We start from the raw sequence: 27,750 nt of genomic DNA, 5'->3' as shown, positions 1-27,750 counted from the left end.
TATCCAAGGTTCTGCAATTTAATGCCAAAAGCAAGCACCTATTGTATCACTTTTTTTGGCTTTGCCAGTGTCCTTCTAATTTGTGAAAAAATAATTTGAAAACTAAAATGAAGACTGCCTTAAATTAGGTGATCCCCAAAGCAAACCCTAAGATAAGAATTTGGGTCTAAAGAGTTTACTGAGGAGGTGATCCCGGGAAAAAGAGTTAGGGAGTATGGGGGCGCTGGTGAGACAGTGATGGCTAGAGAGCCCGTGTATCAGTGAAGGGGGACTGCTGCGGGCAGAAAAGGCCGGGACCCTCCAAAATTCTGTACGGAACGTACCTCAGAACTGTCCCACTGAGGGGTGCAGAAGCTGGGGTTTTTATCCACCAACGCCCGTAACTCAGTAGCTGCAGGTCACTGCTGGAGCCTTAACTTCCCAGCACTCCCTACCCACTCCTCTCCAGTGACCAGAGAGGTCAATAAGGTAAACAGACTCAGGAAGCCTTTGACATGCTCAGGAATCATCTGTAAGTGACCTTCAGGTGGCAGAGCGGATATGGACATGACACAACAGCCTCTGCTACAAAGACCTTCCCAAAATTTGGCATAAAATGACTTCCACTTCCCCATGACTTTGATGTGAAATAGTTGAATAGACAATTTAAATGACCTTTATAATAAGAGCATAAAAATAAATATTTACAGCTATTCGTGTCAAGGATGCTTTTACGGAGCTCCACTTGTCCCTTCGTCTGTCGATAACAATGATGAATCCGATGCTGGCAGCCTCCACACTGCAAAAAAGGGTGTGGTCAGTTCAGACACAGTGAAACACATGGGTTCTGTGGGGCTCCTTCAGCAGAACAATTCCACTGTCTCCGTGTCACTCCAGGCTCGCTGTGTAAACACCCTGCACAGCAGGAGGGGATAACCGGGTCTGACTTCCCTGATAAAGGAACCAGCTTCCTCTCCTCATCTGAGCCTGGCAGCCTTCACAAAACAGAAGGCATGTCTCAAACCCTCTCAAGGGCTCTGTTTCTCGCTGGCAAACGTATGAAACACCCAACGAGCACAAGAACTCATGTCAGTCGGGCACCACATGTCGCAGTGTAGGCAGAGGACCTCGAGGTTGAGCTCTGCCATCTTTCCACTCCCAAGACAGACATTCAAGGAGCTATCAACATCCTTCCCTAGGAGTCAGTCCCAGAGGTGTTCAGAAATAACACAGGTCAATGGGGAAAACAACCCCCTTCCAGTGCCTGGTCACAAATGGCCAGAAAACCATAGGCACAAGAAGGTATCAACTTCATGAAAAACAAAAAGAAAGCTGTTTGGTCCCCTCTGAAGTCCCCACAAAATTCTCACAAATTTTTTAAAACTAAAGCCCTAAAAGGGAAAACATTTTTCTTCTCGCTCTTTGGGAGAAACTATGGGAAGAAAGAGCAAGGGCTTTGGAATCTGGTTCATATCCTACTGCTGCCTCTTACTAGCACTGAGACTTGGGGTCATCACCTAACCTCTCTAACGCTGCTCCCTAATCTGTAAGATAAGAACAATACCACCAATAACGAAGTGGTTAAGAGCACTAATTCTGAAGCCAGCCTGCCTAGGTTTGAAACATGAATTTTTATATAAATATGAACTTATATATTGTGTACTTGTGTGGAAGGGAAGTTACTTAACCTCTAGTTTCTCAGACTCCTCATTTGTAAAGTAGGAACAATAATAGTACCTGTCGAGTTGATGTGAGTACTGTAGAGTTGATGTGAGGATTAAATGAGTACGTATAGATGTATAAGATGCTCAGAATAATGCCTGACACTTGACAACACTGTATAAGTACTACTATTATGATGATTTCTTATGTGCTTGTCATGAAGATTAAAAGATATCAAGGTCACAAAAAGTAGCTGGCCTATAGTAAACCTTCAGTAACTCTCTAATTTGGGTAAAAGGTGAGCTTTACCCTAAAAAAGTATATGTATGCAAATAAGGCAGAAGATCTAAGCAAATTCTGCAAGATAACATAAATAGCTGATCCGAAGTAAGCATTATTGGGCCAACCCATTATCACAGTTCCACATTGACCCAGGTTCTCTCACTGGAAACATTTTCCACTCCAGGCCACAGTGCAAGGAAGGGTGGTCCTACTGGTTGGAAGAGGCAGGGATCAGAGATTAAAGATACAACTGTGGCCGGAATTTGAGGGGCATAGCTGTCAAGAGGGGAAGCCTCAGAGAGGAAACCCCAGAAGTTTTCATGGAAATTCCCCTTTAATGCTTAGCTAACTCCTGGGCTCTATGATTTTAGGTGAGACTCCAGGAGTCTGGCAGAGAATAGCAACTGCACATGTCAGAACTGATGAGAAATTATGAAGCTTGCATAGTTCTGGGGAGAGACAACTGGTATTTGGGCCCAGCCAGAAGAGGCAGACTTTGATGAACACCCTGGGCATTCAGGTGAAACTCTATAAAGGCCATACTCTAGGATAAATGAAACACCATAGGAGTTTCCACAGGATTAAGGCTACACTCCAGGAGTAAGGACAAAACAGGAATAAACTTGCCCAAAGCAAAACTAAAACCAGGCCTCAAAAAGATTAAGGTGAGTCACCAGTATTTTAACTGCCAGTGCATATATATGTATAACCGAATTGCTTTGCTGTACACTAGAAACTAACACAACATTGTAAATCAACTATACTTCAATTAAAAGTTTTTTAAAGATGCATTATTTCAACAGAGAACTATAATCCATAATAAAGAATCAAATGAACCTTCTAGAATTACAAAACATCAATGTCTGAAATTAAGAACTCATTCAATTTGCTTAATAGCAGATTGAACACAGCAGAAGACAGGATAAATGAAATAAGACAGATCAATTAAAAATATTCAAACTGAAACACAGGGGGAAAATGGAAAGAAAAGAATGTAAAGGAGATGTGGGACATGAACAGAAGTCCCAGAAGGAGAGGAGAGAGTGTACGTTACAGAAATAATACTTGAAAAAATAATGAAGAAATTTCCATATCTGATCAACGACATCATCTCACAGATTCAAGCAGCTCTTCCAATACCAAGCAGGATAAATGTAAAGAAAAGCTCACCTAGACATATCAGAGCCAAGTAGCTGAAAATTAAAGATAAGGAGAAAATTCTTAAAAGCAACTGGTGAAAAAAGATACATTACCTTCAGAGTAACATTAAAAATAATCACTGATTTTCAAACTATGGAAGCCACAATCCAATGATATATGTTCAGAGTATTTTTTTTTGTTTTATTTATTCATTTATTCATTCATTCATTCATTCATTCATTCATTCATTTATGGCTGTGTTGGGTCTTCGTTGCTGCACGCGGGCTTTCTCTAGTTGCAGAGAGCAGGGGCTACTCTTCGTTGCGGTGTGTGGGCTTCTCATCATGGTGGCTTCTCTTGTTGTGGAGCATAGGCTCTAGGCATGCGGGCTTCAGTAGCTGCAGCATGGAGGCTCAGTAGTTGTGGCTCACAGGCTCTAGAGCAGAGGCTCAGTAGTCGTGGCACACAGGCTTAATTACTCCATGGCATGTGGGATCTTCCTGGACCAGGGCTCAAACCCGTGTCCCCTGCATTGGCAGGTGGATTCTTAACAACTGCGCAACCAGGGAAGTCCCTGTTCAGAGTATTGACCTAAAAAACTATTCATTTAGAATTCTATACTCACTGACAATCTATTTTAAAAAATGAAGGTGGGCTTACCTATTACTCTGGTAATAGGCAAATGAATGTTCCTAAAAGGAAATAATCCCACATGGTAACCTCAATCTCCAAGAAGGAATACAGGGCACTGTATATATTAAGTATGTGGATAAATATTATCAACTATGCTTTTATTTCACTAAAAGACTATTGACTATTCAAAGCAAAAATAATAACAAAGTATTATTAAATATAATATATATGTAAAATGATATGTACTGTAACACTAGAGAAACCATTGCTCTTCTAATAGAAGAGTTAAAATGGAATACTGAAAATATTTGAATGATTCAAGGGTGGGCAGGTGCTATAGACTGAATTGTGACCCCCTCAAATTCATATGTTGAAGCTCTATCAATGTGACTGTAACTGGAGATAGGGCCTGCAAGGAAGTGATAAAGGTTAAATAAGGTCATAAGTGTGGAGTCCTAATTCAACAGGGCTGGTGCCCTTACAAGAAGAGGAAGAGACACCAGAGCTCTCTCTGCCATGTGAGAACACTGTAAGAATACAGCTGTCAGCAGTCAGAAAGAGAGCCTTACCAGAAACGGAATCAGCTGAAACCTTGATCTTTGACTTCTAACCTCCAGAACCATGAGAAAAGAAATTTCTGTTGGTTAAGCCAGCAGTCTATGGTATTTTGTTATGGCAGCCAGAGCAGACTAATATGGCAGGAAAGGAGGAAAAAGGAACAAGTCACAGATGGTACAAATAGCAAGATGGTAAATTTAAACACAACCAATCTCAATAATCACATTAACTGGAAATGTTCTATATGACTCCATTAAAAAGGCAAATAGTGTCAGGGTGAAAATACTGATTACAAGAGATAGTGATTGCACTTTAAACATAAAGACAGATACATTAAAAGAAAGAGGATGGTAAAAGATATGCCATGCAGTCAGTAATCATAAGAAAGCCAGTGTGGCTATATTAATATTAGAAAAAGTAGGGTCAAAGAGAGGGAGTGTTGGCAGAGATAAATGATTCATAAAAATAAAAAAGTCAGGGCTTCCCTGGTGGCTCAGTGGTTGAGAGTCCGCCCGCCGATGCAGGGTACATGGGTTCGTGCCCCGGTCTGGGAGGAAGGATCCCATATGCCGCGGAGCGGCTGGGCCCATGAGCCATGGCCGCTGAGCCTGCTCATCCAGAGCCTGTGCTCCGCAACGGGAGAGGCCACAACAGTGAGAGGCCCGCGTACCGCAAAAAAAAATAAAAATAAAAAAGTCCATAGATAGCTAATGGGAAGCTGTGGTATAGCACAGAGAGATCAGCTCTGTGCTTTGTGATGACTTAGTGGGGTGGGATGGGGAGGGTGGGAGGGAGGCTCATGAGGAAGGGAATATAGGTATACATATAGCTGATTCATTTTGTTGTACAGCAGAAACTAACACAACATTGTAAAGCAATTATAATCCAATAAAGAAATATATAAAAATAAATAAATAGTTTATTAGGAAGATATAACAATCCTAAATGTGTATGTATGAAGTAACATTGGTTCAAAATACATTAATAAAAATTTATAGAACTAAAAGAAAAATAGTTAAATCCACAATCAAAGTTAATGATTTTAACACTTCTCTCCTAATAACTGATAGAACAAACAGTCAAAAAATCAGCAAGGATATAGACTTGACTTTGAAGAACTCAGCGTCCATTCTTTTTAGAAGGACACGGGACATTCATCAAATAGTCCATTATCCTAGGCCACGAAGCAAATTTCAACACATTTTAAAGAACTGCAATCATACAGGTTGTATTTCTGATCACCATGGAATTAAATTGGAACTCTATTATTCTGTTTTATTTTTCATTTCCTTCCCCCCTCCCTCCCTCCATCCCTCCCTTCCTTCCTTCCTCCCTTTCTTCCTTCCTTCTTTCCTCTCTCTCTTTCTTTCCAATCCTTTTCTTTTCTTTGGGTTTAACTGCCACTGTATTTTTTTAACTTCTAAAGGTAGAAGATTGTATCATTGATCTTTCCTATCTTCCTATCTTCCATCATAAGTATTTAAAGCTATAATTCTCTCCTAAACACTGCTTTAGCTATATCATGTAAATGTTGATATATTGTTTTCATTATTGTTCAGCTAAAAGTGTTTTCTAATTTCCTTTATGATTTCTTCTTTACTTTATGGATTATTTAGAGGTGGTTGCTTAGCTTCCAAATATTTTTTTTTCTAATCAACGATAATAAAATCAGAATAGTGGTTTCCTTGGGGAAGGGAAGGGGTAGGAGTGCAGATATTGATAGAAAAGAAGCAGGAGGAAACCTTCACAGAAATATTCTATACCCTCGTCTGGGTGGTTGTTACATGATGTATAGACAGGTAAATATTCATTGAGCTATACAGTTGAGATGTGTATACTTTATGTAAATTATAACTCAGCTTAAAAACCCAAGGAATTAAATAAATTCAAGTTGTGAAAAAGGAAAAATATTATACAACTTAAAAACAACAATCCATACTTATCGAGTGCACAGTAGGTGTCAGGCACTGATCAAAGGGCATACAACAATGACCAAAACAGTTCTGTAGTACAGCAAAAACAAACCAACATCAATAACAACAATAATTTTAGACAACAGCTACTTTAATCTTCAGCTCCTATCATTTATCAGGCATCTTTATTTTTTAATCTTAATCTCATGAAATAGATACTGTTATCTCCATTTTACAGATGAGGAAACAAAGACTGATAGAAATAAAATAACTTGCTTGATATCACACTAGCAAAACTGGATTTCAAACTCAGAGCTCTCTGATAGCAATGCTTACACTCTTAACCCCACCCCATGGCTCCCCTTCAATTTTTTTCTCACAATAGATGTGCCTGTATCTTGTGGCAGTTTTATTTTGTATATTTTGCTGTTACTGGTGTTTTCTATTTCTTTTCTTTTTTCTTTAAAACAAATAATTATTCAATTCAGTGTTCTAAGAGAGTATCTAGGGCTCTTCAGCAAGATGGAGCTGGGAGAGGCTCAGCAATATAATATAGTTTGTAAACACAGGATGTTCTTTGATCTATGAAATAAACAGCTGCCAGCATAGGTGGCTTCCCCAGCCAAACCAAGGGCAAATGTCCCTCAAAACAAGGCTCTTCTCAGTTCCCTGCAGATCAAGGCCCAAGACCAGAGCATCTGGGTAAACAGGGTGGGATCTGCTGGGAATATACCTGTGTACATAAAGGACTGTGTCTCCTGACACAACTGTGTACAGGCCACAGTTGTATACGGCCATAATTCAGAAAAAAGAGTTAATGAATCATGACAATGATTTTGAATATAGTCCCTCCCATAAGGAATACATTCTAAAAAAACATGCAGTAATATCAGCTACTGAGGGGTTTATTTTTCCACCCTATCTGGCTCAACAAAAGGGTCAAAACCTCAACTAAACCAAATGCAGAGGAAATGGGGTTTCTAGACAACACATTTCTTTAGGGAACATTTGGCTGTTTTAATCCCTATTGTTCTTTTGAACACTAAGGTCCTATGATAGATTAGCTGCATGAATACTATTTAATAAAATCCTCACAACCAGGTTGGTGATAATATTTCCACTTTATAAATTAGGAAAATCACCCTCAAAGGTGATTAAAACATAATAATAACTTGTCCAAAGTAACACGCTATGTGCAGAGCCAAGATTCAAATCTTCTGACTCCAAGAGCAATGCTCAAGCCACAAAACCCACAGTCTCTTAGTGTGGAAAATCTTTTCACACTATATTCCTTCATTTCCAGTCTTAGTAACTCCTCTGTAACAAATATAATTGAATTTTTGATGAGTCAAAATTTGAATATGACTAAGTATAAATATATGAGTGTAAGAGATTGAGGTAAATGTGTTCTGACCCCAAAATACCAGTTTTGTGGTTGATATGGTACATGTTTTCTTAATTAAGCTCTAATATTAATATATTTTCTATGATTTGCCTTTTTCAGTAAGCTAGGTATAGAAAATATTTAATTAACTGAAATTTTACTGCATTGCCATAAGACTGAGTCAAATGTAGGGCGACCAACCATCCTGGTTTGTCCAGAATACCCTCCCCAACATGGGTGGGCATCATCCAACCCACTGAGGCCCTGAATAGAACAAAAATTTGAAGGAAGAGGGGATTCATGCTCTCTCTCGGTCTGAGTGTTGAGCTGCGACATGGATCTTCTGCCCTCAGTGCTTCTGATTCTCAGGCCTTCAGACGAGGACTGAAATCTACAAAATTGGCTCTTTGGCTTTTAGGCCTTCAAACTACACCACTGGCCTTCCTGGGTCTCCAGTCTGCAGAGGGCAGATTGTGAGACTTCTCACCCTCCATAATTGGATAAGCCAATGCATTATAATAAATCTATACCTATACCTATATCTACATCTATATCTATATATCAGGGTTCTCTAGAGAAACAGAACCAATAAGGTATATATTGATATATATCAAAAAGAGATTTATTATAAGAATTGGCTCATGCAGTTATAGAGACCAAAAAGTCCCATGATCTGCCATCTGCAAGCTAACGAACCAGAAATGCTAGTGGTGTAACTCAATCCAAGTTCAAGGCCAGAGAATGGCGGAACTGATGATCTAAAGCCTGATCTGAGTCTAAAAGCCCAAAAACCAGGAGCACTGATATCCAGGAGCAAGAAAAGATGGATGTCCAAGCTCAAGTAGAGAGAGAATTCACCCTTACTCTGCCTTTTTATTCTATTCAGGCGCTCAATGGATTGGATGATACCCACTCACATTGGGGAGGGCAATCTGCTTTACTCAGTTCATGAATTCAAATGTTAATCTCTTCCAGAAATATCTTCGTAGACACATCCAAAAATAATGTTTTACCAGCTAAATGGGCATCCCTTAGCCCAATCAGGTTGACTCATAAAATTAACCATAATATATATATATATATATCTTATTGGTTCTGTTTCTCTGGAGAACTCTGATTAATACATAGGGAGAGTCAAGAAAAGAGGGGATGGAGATAAAATCATTCCCAGAAAAGAAAAGTTCACCCTAAGTGCAAAGATACTGAAAAGAGTCCTCATACCTCAGGGTACTGACTAGAGAAAGACTCAAAGAGGCAGTGTTGGAAAGACAAGCCTTCTGGGAGAGAAAAGGAGATGAAAGGAGAGGTGGTAACTGTGTGGTAAACACAAAAAGAACCAAGAGATAAAATTTAGCATCCTGCAAGACAAAAAAAAAAAAAAATCAAGGATACACACCCTTCCCCTTAACTTCCAAAAAAAGTTTTTTAAGTCCACCAATAAAAGAAACTATATTTAGCTATACTAACAAAAGATGGTGTTCTTGACCTAGGAATCTTATAAACCACCCCAAACCACCAAACCTGTTTAGTAATTGCAAAGATGCAAGCAGTATTCATCTATATAAGTCTACTATAAAGGGGAAAAAAAGAGAATAAGAATCAAAACTTTTTAACTTCAAGAGAATGAGGAGACAAACCACAAAATTTTTTTAAAGAAAATATTTACAAAAGACATATTGGATAAAGAACCATTATCCAAAATACAAGGAACTTTTAAAATTTAACAATAAGAAAACAAACCACCCAATTAAAAACTGGGCAAAAACCCAAAACAGATACCTCACAAAAGAATATATTCAGGTGGAAAATAAGCATATGAAAAGATGTTTAACAACATATGTCATTAGGAAATTGCAAGTTAAAACTACAATGATATTCCACTGTACATCTATTAGAATGACCAAAATCCTAAATACTGACAATACCAAATTTTGGCAAGGATGTGGAGGAACAGGAACTCTCATTTATTGCTGGTGGGTATTCAAAGTGGTACAGTCACTTTGAAATACTATCTGGCAGTTTCTTACAAAACTAAACATACTCATACCATGTAATCCAACAAGTGTACTCCTTGGTATTTACCTAAATAAGTTGAAAACTTATGTCCACACAAAACCTCACATATGGATGTTTACTGCAGCTTTATTCATAATTGTCAAAACTTGGAAGCAACCAAGACTTCTTTCAGTAGGTGAATGGATAAACTGTAGTATATCCAGACAGCAAAACATTATTCAGTAATAAAAAGAAATGAGTTGTCAAGTCATGAAAAGACATGGAAGAAACTTAAATGCATATTACTAAGTGAAAGAAGTCAGTCTTAGAAGGCTATATACTGTACGATTACAACTACATAATATTGTGCACACTGCAAAACTATGGAGACAGTAAAAATCAGTGGTTGCTAGGGGTTGGGGGTGGGAGCATGGGACGGATGAACAGGTGGAGCACAGAGGATTTTTAGGGCAGTGAAACTATTCTGTATGACACTATAATGGTGGATACATGTCAACATACATTTGTCCAAACCCAAAGTATGTAGAACACCAAGACTGAACCCTAATATACATTATGGACTCTGGGGGTTAATGATGTGTCAATGTAGGTTCATCAGTGGTAACAAATGTACCACTCTGGTGCTGGATGTTAATGGGGAGGTTGGGTGTGTGGGGGGGCAGGGAGTATATGGGAAATATCTGAAATTTCCACTCAATTTTGCTGTAAACTTTAAAAAAGTCTATTAAAAAACTTTTTAGATAATGAAAATTCCTTCAAAAAATTAGTCATTAAGCAGACAAAAAGCTGTAACAGCTCTCCAAACTGAACTACATGTCTATAAACAATCATGTAGGGGATGGGGTACAGGTGACACTTTAAATAAGAAACTCAAAAACCAAGAACAGAAATAGGACTTTTCTAATATGTAAAGAAACGAAGAAATAAAGTCAGAAAATTTTTCTGATTGAAGTCAGAAAAATAAAAGGAGAAGCAAAATCATATGAGAAATGGAGTCTAAATAACAAGATACCAAGCAATAACATATGTGAACAAAAGTTTAATAAGGGACAGTAAATAGCATAAAGAAAACAAACAAGTGAATGAAAATGAAAAAAAAAAGGAAACAATAACAAAGGTCAGAAAGAAAGTGGTGGAAACAGGCCAGACTGAAAAAGAAGCAACATATTTTTAACTGGAGTCCATAAGACTAAAAGTAAAACAAAGGAACAGAAATAATACTTACAAGTATAATACAAGAAAACTTTCCAAAAACAATAAATGACCTGATTCTACATAAACCTGAAAAGGACTAGCAGGCACCTGGGAAAACTGATCTGAAACAATCAACTCTGAGACATATCCTAGTAAAACTGTTAGGCTTAAAGTAAAAATTCTAAGCACCTCTAGGAAAAAGATCAAATAATTTACCAGGAGAAGAGAAACAGACAGGCACCATGCTTTTCTAAAGTAGTATACAAATCATGGAGAGAATGGAACAACATTCTACAACAATTCATGAAGAAAATGTGTGAACCAAGAATTTTTTATCCTGACAAGCTGGCTTTCAAGTATTAAGGCAATAGAAAAACAGTTATAAACATGTAAAAAAAAAACTCAGGGAATTCTGTATCTATAAGCCCCTTTTGAAGAATCTAGTAAGATTGTCCTTCATCCAATTAAGAGATAACTTGGGGAAACTGCAGCAAAGGGATTAATTTAACATATTTAATCGTAAGTCTAATACTAACCATGGTAGGAAAATAAGATATAGAAATAATCCAAGTTAAAAGATAGAAGGAAAAAGGAGAAGGGGAGAGAAAAGAATAAGTTCATTGATTGTTGTAATAAGCAACAGGTGGGAATCAATGGATATTACTGAAAAACTAAAAAACCAGATAGTAAATTGTTATATTTTAGAAAAGGGACTAAGGGCATTAAAAAGGCATAAATACAAGGACAAAATCACAAATCTTTCTAAATATCAAAAGAAGTTAAAAAATTAAAAAGGAAAGAAAACATATCATGTAGAGAAATACAGTAAATATAACATAATACACCTAGTAGTTATAACATGAAATATATGTTGCTATTTTATGGGGGTGGGACGAATTGGAAGATTGGGATTGACATATATACACTACTAGGTATAGAATAGATAACTAATGAAAACATACTGTTTACCGCAGGTAACCCTACTCAATGATCTGTGGTGACCTAAATGGGAAGGAAATCTAAAAAAGCGTGGATATATGTATACGTGTAACTGATTCACTTTGCTGTAGAGCAGAAACTAACACAGCATTGTAAAGGAACTATATTCCGATAAAAATTAATTAAAAAATAAATAATGACGAAATTGAGATCAAATATATCAGTCATATGAACAGGCTTAATGCACTTAATATAAGAAAAAGATTTTCAATTTGACTTACAAAGTAAAAACCGACTATATACTATATCCAAGAAAAAGATCTAGAACAAAGTAATTCAGAAAGGCTAAAAATAAAGGAATAGGCAAAAGTGTACTAGGCAAATGGAAACAATAGCAAGGGGTTTCAGTCTGGGTATCAAAGTAGAATTTAAGCCATAAAGCATTAAACATCACAAGAAACACTTGTTAATGCTAAAAGTCACAATTCACAATGGAGATATAACAGTCATAAATATCTATGCTCCAAATACCCTAATAACCAGTTTTTTAAAAGCAGAAACTAAGGAGATACAAGGAAACAGACAGAAATACATTTTACATAGGAGATTTTAATACACCACTTTCAGTACAAGACAGAATAGACAACATATCAATAAGGTTATAGAATACCTAAAACATAATCAAAAAGGAAGAGCTGATTGAAATGTATTGGACTTTATCTCCTGATAATACAGGATTCATCTTCTTTTCAAGCACACATGGAACATCCACAAAAATTAGTCATGATATAGGGCTACAAAGAAAACACCTGAAATTTTAAAAACCTTCTATTAAACAACTCTTCAGTCAGGGGGAAATATAAAATATAATTAGAGAATTGCTAAAATACAGTGATAATGAAAATATTGGGGGTTGGCCAAAAAGTTCGTTCGGGTTTTTCTGTACGATCTTACAGCAAAACCCAAACGAACTTTTTGGCCAATGCAAAACTACATATCAGAATTTATGGGCTACATTCAAAGCAGTGATCAAGAAAATTCATAACACTCAAAAAATGAGAAAAAACTTCCAACTCAAAAAATGAGAAAAAAAAAAGCAACCCAAAAGAAAGCACAATGAAGAAGATATTAAAGAGAAAGGCAGAGTAAATAAGGTAGAAAAGAGAAAAGCCAATTGATCTAATTAAAAAACCAGAATCCCATTGTTAATTTTTTATTTATTTATTTTTATATCTAATAGGATTTTTATTGTAGAAGACATTGCTAACAGCCTACCCAATCACCATTGCCATTTCTCCATCCTTTTCAGAATCCCATTTTTTAAATAGATCTTTATTGGAGTATGATTGCTTCACAATACTGTGTTAGTCTCTGTCGTACAACAAAAGGAATCAGCCATATGCACACATACATCCCCACATCCCCTCCCCAACGAGCCTCCCTCCCACCCTCCCCATCCCACCTCTCTAGGTCATCGCAAAGCACTAAGCTGATCTCCCTGTGCTATGCTGCTGCTTCCCACTAGCTATTTTACATTCGGTAGTGTATATATGTCGATGCTACTCTTACTTTGCCCCAGCCTCCCCCTCCCCCATCCCCCGGGTCCTCAAGTCCATTCTCTATGTCTACCTCTTTATTCCTGCCTTGAAACTAGGCTCATCAGTACCTTTTTTTTTTTCAGATTCCATATATATGCTTTAGTATACAGTATTTGTTTTTCTCTTTCTGACTTACTTCACTCTGTATGACAGACTCTAGGTCCATCCACCTCACTACAAATAACTCAATTTCCTTTCTTTTTATGGCTGAGTAATATTCCATGGTATATATGTGCCACATCTTCTTTATCCATTCATCTGTCGATGGACATTTAAGTTGGTTCCATGTCTTGTCTATTGTAAATAGTGCTGCAATGAACATTGCGGTACATGTCTCTTTTTGAATTATGGTTTTCTCAGGGTATATGCCCAGTAGTGGAATTGCTGGGTCATATGATAGTTCTATTTTTAGTTTTTTAAGGAACCTCCATACTGTTCTCTATAGTGGCTGTATCAATTTACATTCCCACCAACAGTGCAGAAGGGTTCCTTTTTCTCCACACCCTTTCCAGCATTTATTGTTTCTAGATTTTTTGATAATGGCCATTCTGACCGGTGTGAAGTGATACCTCACTGTAGTTTTCATTTACATTTCTCTAATAATTAGAGAATCTTTTTATGTGCATCTTTTTATGTGCCTCTTGGCCATTTGTATGTCTTCTTTGGTGAAATGTCTATTTAGGTCTTCCACCCATTTTTTAATTGAATTGTTTGTTTTTTGAAATTGAGCTCCATGAGCTGTTTGTATATTTTGGAGATTAACCGTTTGTCTGTTGTTTCATTTGCAAATATTTTCTCCCATTCTGAGGGTTGTCTTTTGTCTTGTTTATGGTTTCCTTTGCTGTGCAAAACCTTTGAAGTTTCATTAGGTCCCATTTGTTTATTTTTGTTTTTATTTCCATTACTCTAGGAGGTGGGTCAAAAAAGATCTTGCTGTGGTTTATGTCTACCACTGCGCCACCGGGGAAGCCCTGTGGTTTATGTCAAAGAGTGTTTTTCCTATGTTTTCAGAATCCCATTTTTTAAATTAACAAAATAAATAAGCCACTAACTCACTGAATCAAGGGGGGAAAAAAAGGACAAAGCACAGATAAACTAAGAAATAGCAAAGGGAAAATAACCACTGAAACACAAGAAAATTTGTTTTAGGAAAATTACTTTGCATACCTCTATGCAAAGAAACTTAAAAACCAAGACAAAAATAGGTAATTTCCTAGGAAAATACAGTTTACCAAAATTGATCTCATTAGAAATGTAAAGCTTAAACAGACCAATGTCCATAGAGGAAATAAAGTTATCAAGGCCCAGATTCACAGGGGAATTTCACAGGGGAATTGACATCATCAATGACTGTATAAAGTCCCAATGCCACAAAAATAGTTTCCAAGCCTAGAAACTGAAAGAAAACTTCAAAATGCTATTTATGAAGCAAGTATGACAACGATACCTAAACCTAATTCAGTACCAGATAAAATTACCAGTTAATGGATATGATGGTAGAGCTATCCCATTTACAATAGCAACAAACATAAAATATTTAGGAATAAGCTTAACAATAAATATACAAAACTATGTCAGGAAAATTTTAAACACTCCTAAAAGACACAAAAGTAGATTTTAACACATGGAAAGACTTTTCTTTTTCTTGATAGGATGATTTTAACACCATATATATGTCACTTTTTCCTGAGTAAATTTATAAATTTAACAGTCTCAATGACAAGACCAACAAGCTTTCTCTTTTTTTTTTTTTTTTAATGGAGATAGACATAGAAAGAAAACAAGAAAGAATAGTAGGAAAACATGAAAAAAGTAAGTAAAGCTTAAGGACCTGGGAGGGGAGGGGGAATTAATCCTAGAAGATATTAAACATATTTAACTCCTCATAATTAAAATAGTACATTACTCACTTATGAATAGGCAGACCAATTGGCTCTCAAATTACTGAAGTGAAGATGAGCTTTTAAAATTAATTGTGTTAGGATAACTGAATAGCCATTTGGGAAAAGATAAACTTAGATCTATACTTCATACCACACACAGAAATAAACACCAACTGTATCAGGGCTAACTGTAAAAAGTGAAATCATACTGTATTACAAGAAAGCTTGGGTGAATTCCTCTATAACCCAGGTATACAAAAGTTTTCTGACAATGACTCAAAATCCAGATGCAATAAAAGAAACACTGATATATTTGATGACATAAAAACTTCACATGGCAAAAAATATCCTAAGCAGAGTTAAAGGACAAACGAAAAACTGAGAGAAAATATATGGAACATACATCACAGATAAAGGGCTAATATCCCTAATCCATAAAGAATTCTTAAAAGTGACAGGAAAATAAAGATAGAAAACTCAATGGGAAAAAAGAGCAAAGACATGAACTGACAATTTTTATATATATATATATATATATATATGTATATATGTATATATGTATGTATTGTATATGATATATACCATATATACATATATTAAAATGTAAAGTGATAGATGAAAAATACAAAAGAAAGTTAAAAACACAGAGGAGAGATTCAGAAGATGTAATGTCCCTCTAATTTGAGTTCCAGAGGCAGAAAACAGAGTTGTAAGAAAGAAATAAGCAAAGAAATGACAGAAAAAAAATTCTAAGCCTAAGAGAGACTTGACTCTTCTGTTCAAAGGCCCAGCAGAATGAAAGAAAAAGTTTGAAATTTCAAACCTGCAAAACATAAAGAAAAAACCACAAAAGCTTCCTATGGGGAGAAAGAAGCAGCTTACCTATGAAGACTCAGATCCTTGTTACAAGGATCAACCTTTTATCAGTAACACTGAATGCCAGAAATCAACGGATGAATGTTATTTTACATAAATTCCATACTCAGACGGTCAGACAAGTGTGAGGTCAAAGTGAGCCATTTTCTGACATTCAAGATCTTGTAAGATTCACTTACCATACACCCTTTCTACAAAAGAAATAATTTGAAAGTTTTTTTTAATGAAAATGAAATCCCAAAAAGAATGAATGACCTTCCCAGAGACAGAATAAAAAGCAATCCCAGGTTGACAGCCTGTAGCAGGTGGTTTACACAGCAACCACCTTGAATTATAAGAGTAGCTCAGAGAGGCTCAAAAGAATTTGTCTAATGTATGCATTAGACAAATTCTATGACAAAGAATCCATAAGATATTAATAATGCAATAGGTATACGCCATTCTATAAACAAGAGGAAAAAAAGAAAGGCAATTAGAAATGCTAGGGGAAAAGGTATATAAAAAGTCATTGTCCGAGTCTGAAATGAATTAAATTGTGGCATGATTGTGAGCAACCCATGGAGTATGAGAAAAGAGAACCTATTTTACCTTAACATTTATAGCATTCTCCTTTGAGTGACACAGGTTTAATGACTTAGGATTACATCTCTCACTCTAGATGTCCAATTATATTACATATATAAATGCATTCTACTGATTTCTATTATTTAGGATCAACCTATAATCAAAGAAAAAAACATATATAGTAAGATGTAAAATACATTATAAATCTTAGTAATGGAAAGAAATTGGAATATAGGTAGAAGAACTTGAAGGATGAGAGTAAAGAAAGATATAAATGCACAGTAGTAAATCAACAAGTACAACTGGCCCTCCATATATGTAGGTTCCGCATCTGCGGATACAGAGGGCTGACTGTACTGTGCAATTTTGTATAAGGGATTTGAGCATGAGCAAATTTAGGTATCCTCAAGGGTCTTGGAACCAATCCCCTGTTTATACCAAGGGATGACCATATTGTCTACTATTTATTTTATTATTTATACTATTTACTTATTTACTAATTATTACATGACTTTTTACTATTTATTACTTACTATTTTAAGAAAGCCTGAAAATGATAGGGAAGGAGGATTCATAGTTAGTCCACAATATTAAACATTAAGGGACTCTAGGCATTATTTATTTATTTATTTATGCGGTACGCGGGCCCCTCACCGTTGTGGCCTCTCCCATTGCGGAGCACAGGCTCCGGACGCGCAGGCTCAGCGGCCATGGCTCACGGGCCCAGCCGCTCCGCGGCATGTGGGATCTTCCCAGACCAGGGCACGAACCCGTGTCCCCTGCATCGGCAGGCGGACTCTCAACCACTGCGCCACCAGGGAAGCCCTGACTGAATAATCTTTACAACTTAAGTGGGATGATAAACATTGCATTAAATTTTTTAAAATTTTTTAATTTTATTTATTTTTGGCTGCATTGGGTCTTCGTTACTGCATATGGACTTTTCTCTGGTTGCGGCAAGCAAGGGCTACTCTTCGTTGCAGTGCACAGGCTTCTCACTGCAGTGGCTTCTCTTGTTGTGGAGCACGGGCTCTAGGCGCACGGGTTTCAGTAGTTGTGGCACACGGGCTCAGTAGTTGTGGCTCGCAGGCTCTAGAGCGCAGGCTCAGTAGTTGTAGCGCACGGGTTTAGTTGCTCCGCAGCATGTGGGATCTTCCTGGACCAGGGCTCGAACCCGTGTCCCCTGCATTGGCAGGCAGATTCTTAACCACTGTGCCACCAGGGAAGCCCAACTGCATTAAATTTAGTAATAATGTCCACTAAGTATTATCAGTCCGAATATTCTAGCTTAAAAGTCATCATACTTTTTCTGTAAAGAACCAGAGTAAATATTTTAGGCTTTGCAGGCCATATGGTCTCTGCCTCAATTACTGAACTCTGCTGTGATAGCTCAACAGCAGAGCTACAACATTGAATCACTTTGCTGTACACCAGGAACTAACACAACATTGTAAATCAAGTATACTTCGATATAAAAAATAAAATAAAATAAAAATCTTTTCTCCACATCCTCACCAACACTTGTTATTTTTTTTGTATTTTTGATAATAGCCATTCTGATAGATGTGAGGTGATATCTCACTGTGGTTTTGATTTGCATTTCCCTGATGAGTAGTGATGTTGAGCATCTTTTCATGTGCCTGTTGGCCAACTGCTTATCTTCCCTGGAAAAATATCTATTCAGATCCTCTGCCCATTTTTTAACTAGGGTGTTTGTTTTTTGATGTTGAATTACATGAGTTTTTTGTATATTTTGGAGAATTAACCCCTTATCAGATATATCATTTGCAAATATCTTCTTCCATTCAGTAGGTGGCCTTTTTGTTTTACTGATAGTTTCCTTTGCTGTGCAAAAGCTTTTTAGTTTGATGTACTCCCAGTTGTTTATTTTTGCTTTTGTTTTCCTTGTCTATGGAGACATATCCAAAAAAATCTACAAAGACTATGTCAAAGAGCATAGAGTCTATGTTTTCTTCTAGAAGATTTATGGTTTCAGGTCTTACATTTAAGTCTTTAATCCATTTTGAATTTATTTTGTGCATGTATGTGAGAGAGTAGTCTAGCTTGATTCTTTTGCATATAGCTATCCAGTTTTCCCAACACCACTTGTTCAAGAAGCTGTCTTTTCTCCATTGTATATTCTTGGCTGTTTCTCATAAATTAATTGCCCATATGACTGTGGGTTCATTTCTGGGCTCTCTATTCTGTTCCATTGATGTATGTATCTGTTTTTGTGCCAGTGCCATACTGTTTTGATTACTGTAGCTTTGTAGTATAGTTTTAAATCAGGGAGTGTGATCCTCCAGCTTTGTTCTTCTTTCTTAAGATTGTTTTGGCTATTCGGGCTCTGTTGTGTTTCCATACCAATTTTAGAATTATTTGGTCTAAACAAAATTGATGAACCTTTAGCCAGACTCATCAAGAAAAAAAGAGATGGTCTAAATTAATAAAATCAGAAATGAAAAAGAAGTTACAACAGATACCACAGAAATACAAATTATCATAAGAGATTACTATAAACAATTATATGTCAATAAAATGGACAACTTAGAAGAAAAGGACAAATTCCTAGAACTGTACAGTCTTCCAAGACTGAGCAATGAAGAATACAAAGTATAAACAGACAAATTACCAGTAAAAAAAAAAAACTGAATCAATAATAAGAAAAACTCCCGAAACAACAAAGTCCAGGACCAGATCATTTCACAGGTGAATTCTACCAAACATTTAAAGAAGAGTTAACACTTATCCTTCTCAAACCATTCCAAAAAAATTGCAGAGGAAGGAATACTCCCTAACTCATTCTATGAGGCCAGCATCACCCTGATACCAAAACCAGCCAGAAATATCACCAAAAAAGAAAACTACAGGCTAATATCTCTGATGAATATAGATGTAAAAATCATCAACAAAATATTAGCAAACCAAATTCAAGATCATACACCATGATCAAGTGGGATTTACCCCATGGTAAAAGGATCATACACCATGATCAAGTGGGATTTACCCCATGGATGCAAGGATGATTCAATATCCAGAAATCAATCAATGTAATACACCACGTTAACAAATTAAAGAAGGAAAATCATATGATCATCTCAATAGATGCAGAAAAAGCTTTTGACAAAATTCAACATCCATTTATGATTAAAAAACTCTCAACAAAGTGGGTATAGAGGGAACACACTTCAACATAATAAAGTCCACAGCTAACTAAAAGTAGAGTTACCATATGATCCTGCAATCCCACTCCTGGGCATATATCCAGACAAAACTCTAATTCAAAAAGATGCATGCACCCCAATGTTCATTACAGCACTATTTACAATAGCCAAGACATGGAACCAACCTAAATTTCCATCAACAGATGAATGAATAAAGAAGATGTGGTGTGTGTATATGTGTGTGTGTGTGTGTATATATAAATTATATATATATATATATAAAATATATATATAATGGAATATTACTCAGCCATGAAAAATAATGAAATAATGCCATTTGTAGCTACATGGATGGATTTAGAGATTATCATACTAAGTGATGTAAGTCAGACAGAGAAAGGCAAATATTATATGATATCACTTATATGTGGAATATAAAAAAATGATACAAATGAACTTGTTTACGAAACAGGAATAAATCCACAGATATAGAAAACAAACTTATGGTTACCAAAGGGGAAAGGGGGGGAGGGATAAATTAGGAGTTTGGGATTAACATGTACACACTACTATATACAAAACAGGTAACCAACAAGGGCTTACTGTATAGCACAGAGAACTATACTCAATATTTTGTAATAACCTATGAGGGAAAAGAATCTGAAAAAGAATAGATATATATATGTATAACTGAATCACTTTGCTGTACACCTGAAACTAACACAACATTGTAAATCAACTACACTTCAATAAAAAAATAAATATAAAAAAATAAATAAAGCCACAGCTAACATCATACTCAATGGTAAAAAGCTGAAGGCATTTCCTTCTAAGATCAGGAACAAGATAAGGATGCCCACTCTTGCCACTTTTATTCAACATAATATTGGAAGTCCTAGCCCCAGCAATCAAACAAGAAAAAAAAATTAAAGGAATCAAAATTGGAAAGGAAAAAGTAAAACTCTCACTGTTTGCAGATGACATGATACTATACACAGAAAATCTAAAGATGCCACCAGAAAACTACTAGGGCTCATCAATGAATTCAGTAAAGTTGCAGGATACGAAATTAGTATACAGAAATCTGTCGCATTTCTATACACTAACACAAACTATCAGAAATAGAAATTAAGATAACAATCCCATTTACAATTGCATCAAAAAGAATAAAATACCTAGGAATAAATCTAACTAAGGAGGTAAATGGCCTGTACTCAGAAAACTATTGATATGACACTGATGAAAGAAATTGAAGATGACACAAACAAATGGAAATATATACCATGTTCATGGATTAGAAGAATTAGTATTGTTAAAATGACCATACTACCCAAGGCAATCTACAGATTCAATACAATCCCTATCAAAATACCAATGGCATTTTTCACAGAACTAGAGCAATTATCTTGTTTGTAATTGATAATACCACTGAGTAAGAACAAATTTCAGATATTTACAATCATTAGCACTGTTAAATTCAAGCAAGAGGCTGTGTTTTGAATGTCTAAAGAAACCTGAATTATCAGAAAAGGGAAAGTCAGCTCCTCTTTGTACAGGATAGATGGCACAAAGGCAGGATACAGCATGGGTATTCTAAAACAATCACTTCAACAAATGAACAAAGAAAAGCTGTTATATACATACTAGGTCATTCTACTGGGGAGAAACAATGTCAGACACCCTGGCTCTTACATAGCAAAGACCAGCAATCTGGCATATTAAATTTTTTTCTGGCTTCTAATATAGTCCATTCAAATTCTCCTGGTACATAAGACTTACTTGCCATTGTCACCATTTATTCATAATAAATCCATGGGGTGCTCTCTGATTTTGAGCCTCAGTTGGGTGCCTAAGGTCTGGTCTCCGAAGGTATCCTTCCTGAGAGCTGTGAAGCAAATCCATCCACCTTGGGCAAGACAGCAGCCCAATAAGACTCCCCACTCTGAACCTCTACCCTTAGAAGTCAAATGAATGATTCCATTTTCCTGATTTGGGGGAGCAATTCCATAGCCAGTCCAGGAAATAACATACCTTATCCTAACTATTCAATCATAGCAGCACCTTTCCTATTAATACTATTCAAAGCCACTTAAAAACAGGGGCTTTTCCACTGTCTTCATAACAGTAAAAGGCCCAGATCAAACTCACTTCTCTGGCGAGGCTGGTTTCTAAAGCTGCCGGGTTGCTATAATCCCATTCAGTCTTTCAATACAAACGAGCAAGTCATTATAATTCACAGGTCAAATAATAACACTGTCCTCCTTCCCTCTCTTCCTAAAGTAGAAATGCCCGACAGCATTCTATCAGAAAGTGTATTGTAAAAGAGGTACGACTCTTCTCAAAGAATATTCATCAGGCTTTATGGGAGGAAAAGGGACATGGAAGAATTCTTCAAACTTAAATAGGCCTCTGGACAGATTCATTATAGAAAAAGACCTTCAGAAATAGTAAATAATCATAAAATTCACAGTTATGATATATAGTTCTTGTTACCATCTAATAAAAGTACTTTCTCCAATCCCTCTCAGGTAATGAACTCAGAACTATGAGTAAAACAAAGAAACTGAATAGAGGAATAGGGTAATAAAAATGCATGCTTAGGGCTTCCCTGGTGGCGCAGTGGTTTAGAGTCCGCCTGCCGATGCAGGGTACGCGGGTTCGTGCCCCGGTCCGGGAAGATCCCACATGCCGCGGAGCGGCTGGGCCCGTGAGCCATGGCCGCTGAGCCTGCGCGTCCGGAGCCTGTGCTCCGCAACGGGGGAGGCCACAACAGTGAGAGGCCCGCGTACCGCAAAAAAGAAAAAGCATTCTTAGTTATACAAATATTGATTTTTTGGAAAACAACTGTGGCTCAGAATATTTCACTAATGCCTTTTCAAGCCACTCAGCTACAGTCTGTAGCCACTGGAGACAGCTTTCAAATGAGACCTCAATTCCATGTGCCCAGACATGGAAAAGCAAAAAGATCTGACTGTGAACACAATTCCTAAAGCTGAGGCTCATCATTAGTTCCTCACTCTCCCTCTTCCCTCACAACCACCAGTCCTCAGTGCCTGTCCTTCCTGTCCATCCCCTTCTGTCCAGTCCTCCTGCCATCATGCAGCTCACTCCCTCCTCACTTTGCACCTATCCCGGGACGGAAGCCCTTAATTGGTCTCCCTGCCCCCTTTCCCCCACTACCTGTGATCCATCCTGCACACCACCACCAAATTCATCTGGTTGCCATTTTCCTCCTCAGAACCTCCAACGGCCTGGTCCTGCTCACTGTGCATAAACTCCTTAACTTGGTGGAAAACGCCTTGCCTAGTCTGTTCCCCACTGTCTATCCAGGTCTCATTTCTCACTACTATCTGAAAAGGATTTTCACTCTGCTCTAGGCAACCTGGATAGTCTGTAATTCCCTCAAACAAGCTCTATTTAAAACTTCAAAATCCAGCAGTGGAGTGAGGGTTGGAAATAGAAGCCAAGTCATTTGCTCCAGACACAGCTGGGGAGCATAGAATCTGGATTTCAATCCAGTTTGGCCTGTGTCCAAAGCTCTTAAACACCATCCCGTTCTCTCTCTCTCTCTGAAATGTCCCTCTCCGATCTACCTGTGGAAATCTTATCCATCCTTTAAGCCCACTTCATTCTTGAAGCTTTCCTTGTTTTTTCCTGTCTGAAGTGACTTTTCTCTCTTCTGAGCTCCTATAGCAGTTTCTTTGCATATTTCACAAAATATCATGACAACAGAGTCCTGTGATGAATCTCTTGAGATCCAAGGTATTGTCTTATGGTCTTTTTGGTCCTTTATGGCACCCAACCTAGCTCCCTACACACTGATGGCACTCAGCAAAGATCTGATAAAAAATGAGCTACCGTGGGAAGCCTTACGGCACTCACCCAACCCAGCCACAATGAGAGATCCTTATTCATTTCAGGCATCGACCTTTCCTTTCCCTGCCCTGAGTATCCTGCCATTCTCCTCTTCTAGTGCGTCAGTTCTTCCTTGTTGTTGTAGGTCATTCCACCTGCCTATAAAACATTGTGCAATCTGGGAAAAGCTCTGGTGCCTGGTTACCACTGTAACATTTAGAAAGATGCAAATTGTGATGAATAGGAATCATAAAAGGAACAGGAGTGGTTTCATTCTTTGGAAACTGAAATGCAAACTGGGAAGCAAAGTTTAGGTCAAATTCTCCTTTCAGACCTTCTTACCTGTTGTCTCTGTTTTATGTTGAAAGTAACAAGGGGTGAGCAAATGCCAGGAAGAGGAAGAGGAATAACTGGTCAGACAACTACTCTTTCTCAAGAGACAAACTGCACTCTAGGAAAGGAAAATACTCCCTAGTTCACAAGAAATTATACAAGAAGCATAGAGCAGAAAAGGGAAAACAGGCCTAAACAGTAGCCTCTTGATTTTTCTTATCTTTTTTGCCTGTGAGATAGGGTTTCTACCCCTCGATGCTTCTCTCTACACTGGGTCACATGGCACTCAATGTCCAGTCCTTAGCGTGACTCAGAAAAGGCTGCAAGGACAAGATGAAAATGACACTTTTCATTTAGCACATGACTGCATCCGGGGATTCAGTAAAATTAGAAAGTGAGTTTAAAACAAATATAATGAGAATGGGGAGAAGGCACTTCCACCCATTACCCACCTCCCTGCTCACCCTCTTCCTTGCTGCTCCTCACAGAAGGACAGGTCAATGTTTTGGTAGGCAATTGAGCCAAAGAGGGAGACCAAGTTCAACTCCCTATAACCCTGGGAGGAAAAGGCAGGAGTGAGGAGTGGGGTTCCCCTCTCTCTGGCAGCATCCCGCTTCTCACCCTATAACAAATACGCTTTGATTGAGATGAATTATATCAGAACTGGAAATTCCACCAACATCACTTCTTGAGAACCTACTATGTGCTGGGCTAGGAATTAAAAAAAAGAAAATAAGGGGGGAAAAAAGCATTGGCCCCTACTCTTCACTAGTTCACAGTCTAATGGAAGACGCAGAAATAATTTCCATATACTGTGGCATTATACAAGGGGTACACTCTGGGTTCTGTGGAAATAAAGAGTCTGTGAGAGCAGAACTGGGGTCAGGGCAAGTTTCCTTGAAGAAATGAGATCAGACTAAGGGCTGATGATTGTGCAGGAATTAGCCAGGCCTAGAAGGGTGGCAAAGGCGTTCCTGTAGACAGAACCATGTAAGCAAAACCCAGAGATATACAGCATCCTTCCCTCAAACCAACAAAGCCCAAATCCTCTCATGTCTGCATAATACATACAATATTCCGGGATCAGAGGCAGAGAACAGGGGAAATGGTGAAATGTAAGTACTGAATTTTGAAGAAGTACATTAAAAATAAATCCATAGCTTTCTCTGAAGAAGAAGTAAGAAGGGTAAAAAAAAAATAATAAAAACAAAAAAAGAGTGGGTTTGGTTAAAGCAAACTAATCAACTTCCTAATCTTTGCAGGTGGGATCAGACTCCAGGTGGCCTTTCAATCACAGAGCAGGTGTTTACCTCTAAATCATATAAGGCAGATGGAAAGCAAGCAAAACAGCACACCTCTGGCTGTTGTGTAGACTCCTAACCACAAAATAGTTAAGTAACAGACGGTATCCTAAGCAATACAGACCCATGGAGGGTAGGGCCTTTCCTGGCCAAGTCTGCTTTCTGGGAGAATTGGGTTTGGACCCCACGCCCAGCTCCACCTATGTCTATAAAATGTTTGTCACCAGTATGAACTCTGTACCACATTCCATCCCTTGGAGATCTGGCTATTTATTGACTTAAGTGGCATAAATATGTGAGACCTGGGCCAGAGAGGTGGAAGTAGCAGATACCCAAAAACATCTCTGTTTTGGTCTCAGCTTTAGGCACAGTTTTTATTCCTGGACGTTTAGTTTCCTTGCTCTGTGACTTAGTTTCTCCATCTGACAATGACAACTATAAAATCTACCCCTGAATTCCTTATTTGAGGGAGATAAATTAAATAACTCCTAACATGGCTTGACCTCCCTGAGCAGCGGCCAGGTGTCTGAGACGACAGGCCCCAGGAAGCCAGGATCACCTTAATCTAGAGCAATGAACCTGAAGGAACAAGAGCAGCATTAGCGATTCAATCAATTTTTCATTCACTCAACAATGTTTATTAAGTACTGCGTATGTGTACACCATAAGCAAAACCGATACTCGTGTAACTTTGTTTTCTAGTCTCTTTCCACGTCCCTTGTCTGTGACTGATGGATAAGCAAAACTGGCTAAGTTATATGCCAGTGTGAGCTGTGCTCAGGGAAGATTCCATCTCACCCCAGCCCTTCCACATGGGAAATTCAGGACAAAGCCAGTGACAAGGAAGGCAGCAGAGCACTGTGTTCAGCTCACCTGGGGACGCTGGTGAGGTAGGTCATAACATTCAGAAAGTCCTCATCTGGGATGTGTTTAAACCCCACAAACTCTGGAAAAGTGATGATGGGGGCACCATCTTTCCCTCGGCCTCCTGCAACAAAAACAGGTGGTCAAGATGTTAGAAAATGTTTCACATCACACCTCTGCAGGTAAGGGACTTCAATTAATATCGAGATGTGCACTGGCCACCCCCTTTTCTGTCTATATTATTTCAGAGCAGAATGCGGGAAGGTTGACACTGAACTATTTCGAACAAGTCTCTCTCCTTCATGTTTGCTCAGGGGTGCTGTGAGAATTCAATTTTTGAATCCTTTGAAGATAGTTACTGTATAAAAGATAACACTGATTTAAATATTTTTAGCATAGGTAGAATAGTAAATAATGCCAACACAAATACATAATATTGCTCTTTATTTTTGTAGTTAGGAAATATCAAAGGTGAAAAGAGCATGGTGGTTAAGAGAGCTGGCTCTAAGGAATTCCCTGGCAGTCCAGTGGTTAGGACTCTGCACTTCCACTGCAGGGGACAAAGGTTCACTCCCTGGTCAGGGAACTAAGATCCTGCACGCAGCGCGGCATGGCCAAAAAAAAAAAAAAAAAACAAAAAACCAAAAACAGAGAGAGAGAGAGTTGGCTCTAAAATCAGACAGGCTTGTTCAAATTCTGCTTTACCACTTAATCTCTATGTGATTTTAAGCAAGACACTTAAATACAAGTTTCCTTATATATACATATGTATCTATGTCATAGGCATATTACCTGTACCTACCTCAAAAGGTACTGTGAGGATTAAGTGAGAACATATATGAAAAGCACTTTAGCAGAGTGTTTATTATTATATAAGTGCTCAATAAATGGTAACCATTATTACGGTTATTATTCTTGCAAGGAGGCAATAATCAGCTGCCCTTCAGTAACTCTTACAAGGGAATATAAGACATCCCTGTGAGAACAAAAGTATAAAATTAATATTCAAATATTTAAGTCATTGGAGCAGAGGCCACCAGATTAAATTAAACAGATTATATTTCTCAATCTCTTTGCCCCTAGATGTACCCACATGACTATGTTCCAGCCCCATGGTTCCCAAACAGGGAACCACAGTGAACTCACGAAACCACCATGAATATTTTAAATTTGGGGGAAAAACAGCAATAATTGGCATCTGTCAGATGCCTTGCTTGCTACTAGCTTGAGGTAGTTCGGAATTTCAATATTAAACTGTGCGGTATTCTTTTGAATGGCATTGCATCTTTGGGAAGTTGGCGGTTTGGTGGCTGCTGGGATAAAAAGCAAGTGCAGGGCTTCCCTGGTGGCACAGTGGTTAAGAATCCGCCTGCCAATGCAGGGGACACGGGTTCGAGCCCTGATCTGGGTAGATCCCACATGCCACGGAGCAACTAAGCCTGTCCGCCACAACTACTGAGCCTGCGCTCTAAAGCCCGTGAGCCACAACTACTGAGCCCGCGTGCTACAACTACTGAAGCCTGAGCGCCTAGAGCCCATGCTCCACAACAAGAGAAGCCACCGCAATGAGAAGCCTGCGCACGGCAACAAAGAGTAGCCCCCGCTCGCCACA

At 37.9% G+C, this 27,750-nt stretch overlaps 1 protein-coding gene across 1 annotated transcript in view; it reads right to left on the bottom strand.

Moving 5' to 3' along the window:
- MCF2L2 (MCF.2 cell line derived transforming sequence-like 2) overlaps positions 1 to 27,750 on the bottom strand; it is a gene marked incomplete at both ends in the record, with an annotated part of 183,947 nt that overhangs the window by 133,275 nt on the left and 22,922 nt on the right. Inside the window, 2 exon segments of the mRNA XM_082840148.1 lie at positions 688 to 778; positions 26,148 to 26,262. Coding sequence (XP_082696274.1) covers positions 688 to 778; positions 26,148 to 26,262 — 206 coding nt within the window.

This window comes from Leucopleurus acutus (assembly GCF_964270905.1).
Source record: "Leucopleurus acutus genome assembly, chromosome: 5".
Classification (NCBI taxonomy): domain Eukaryota; kingdom Metazoa; phylum Chordata; class Mammalia; order Artiodactyla; family Delphinidae; genus Leucopleurus; species Leucopleurus acutus.
This window is presented reverse-complemented; position numbering and strand designations above follow the sequence as displayed.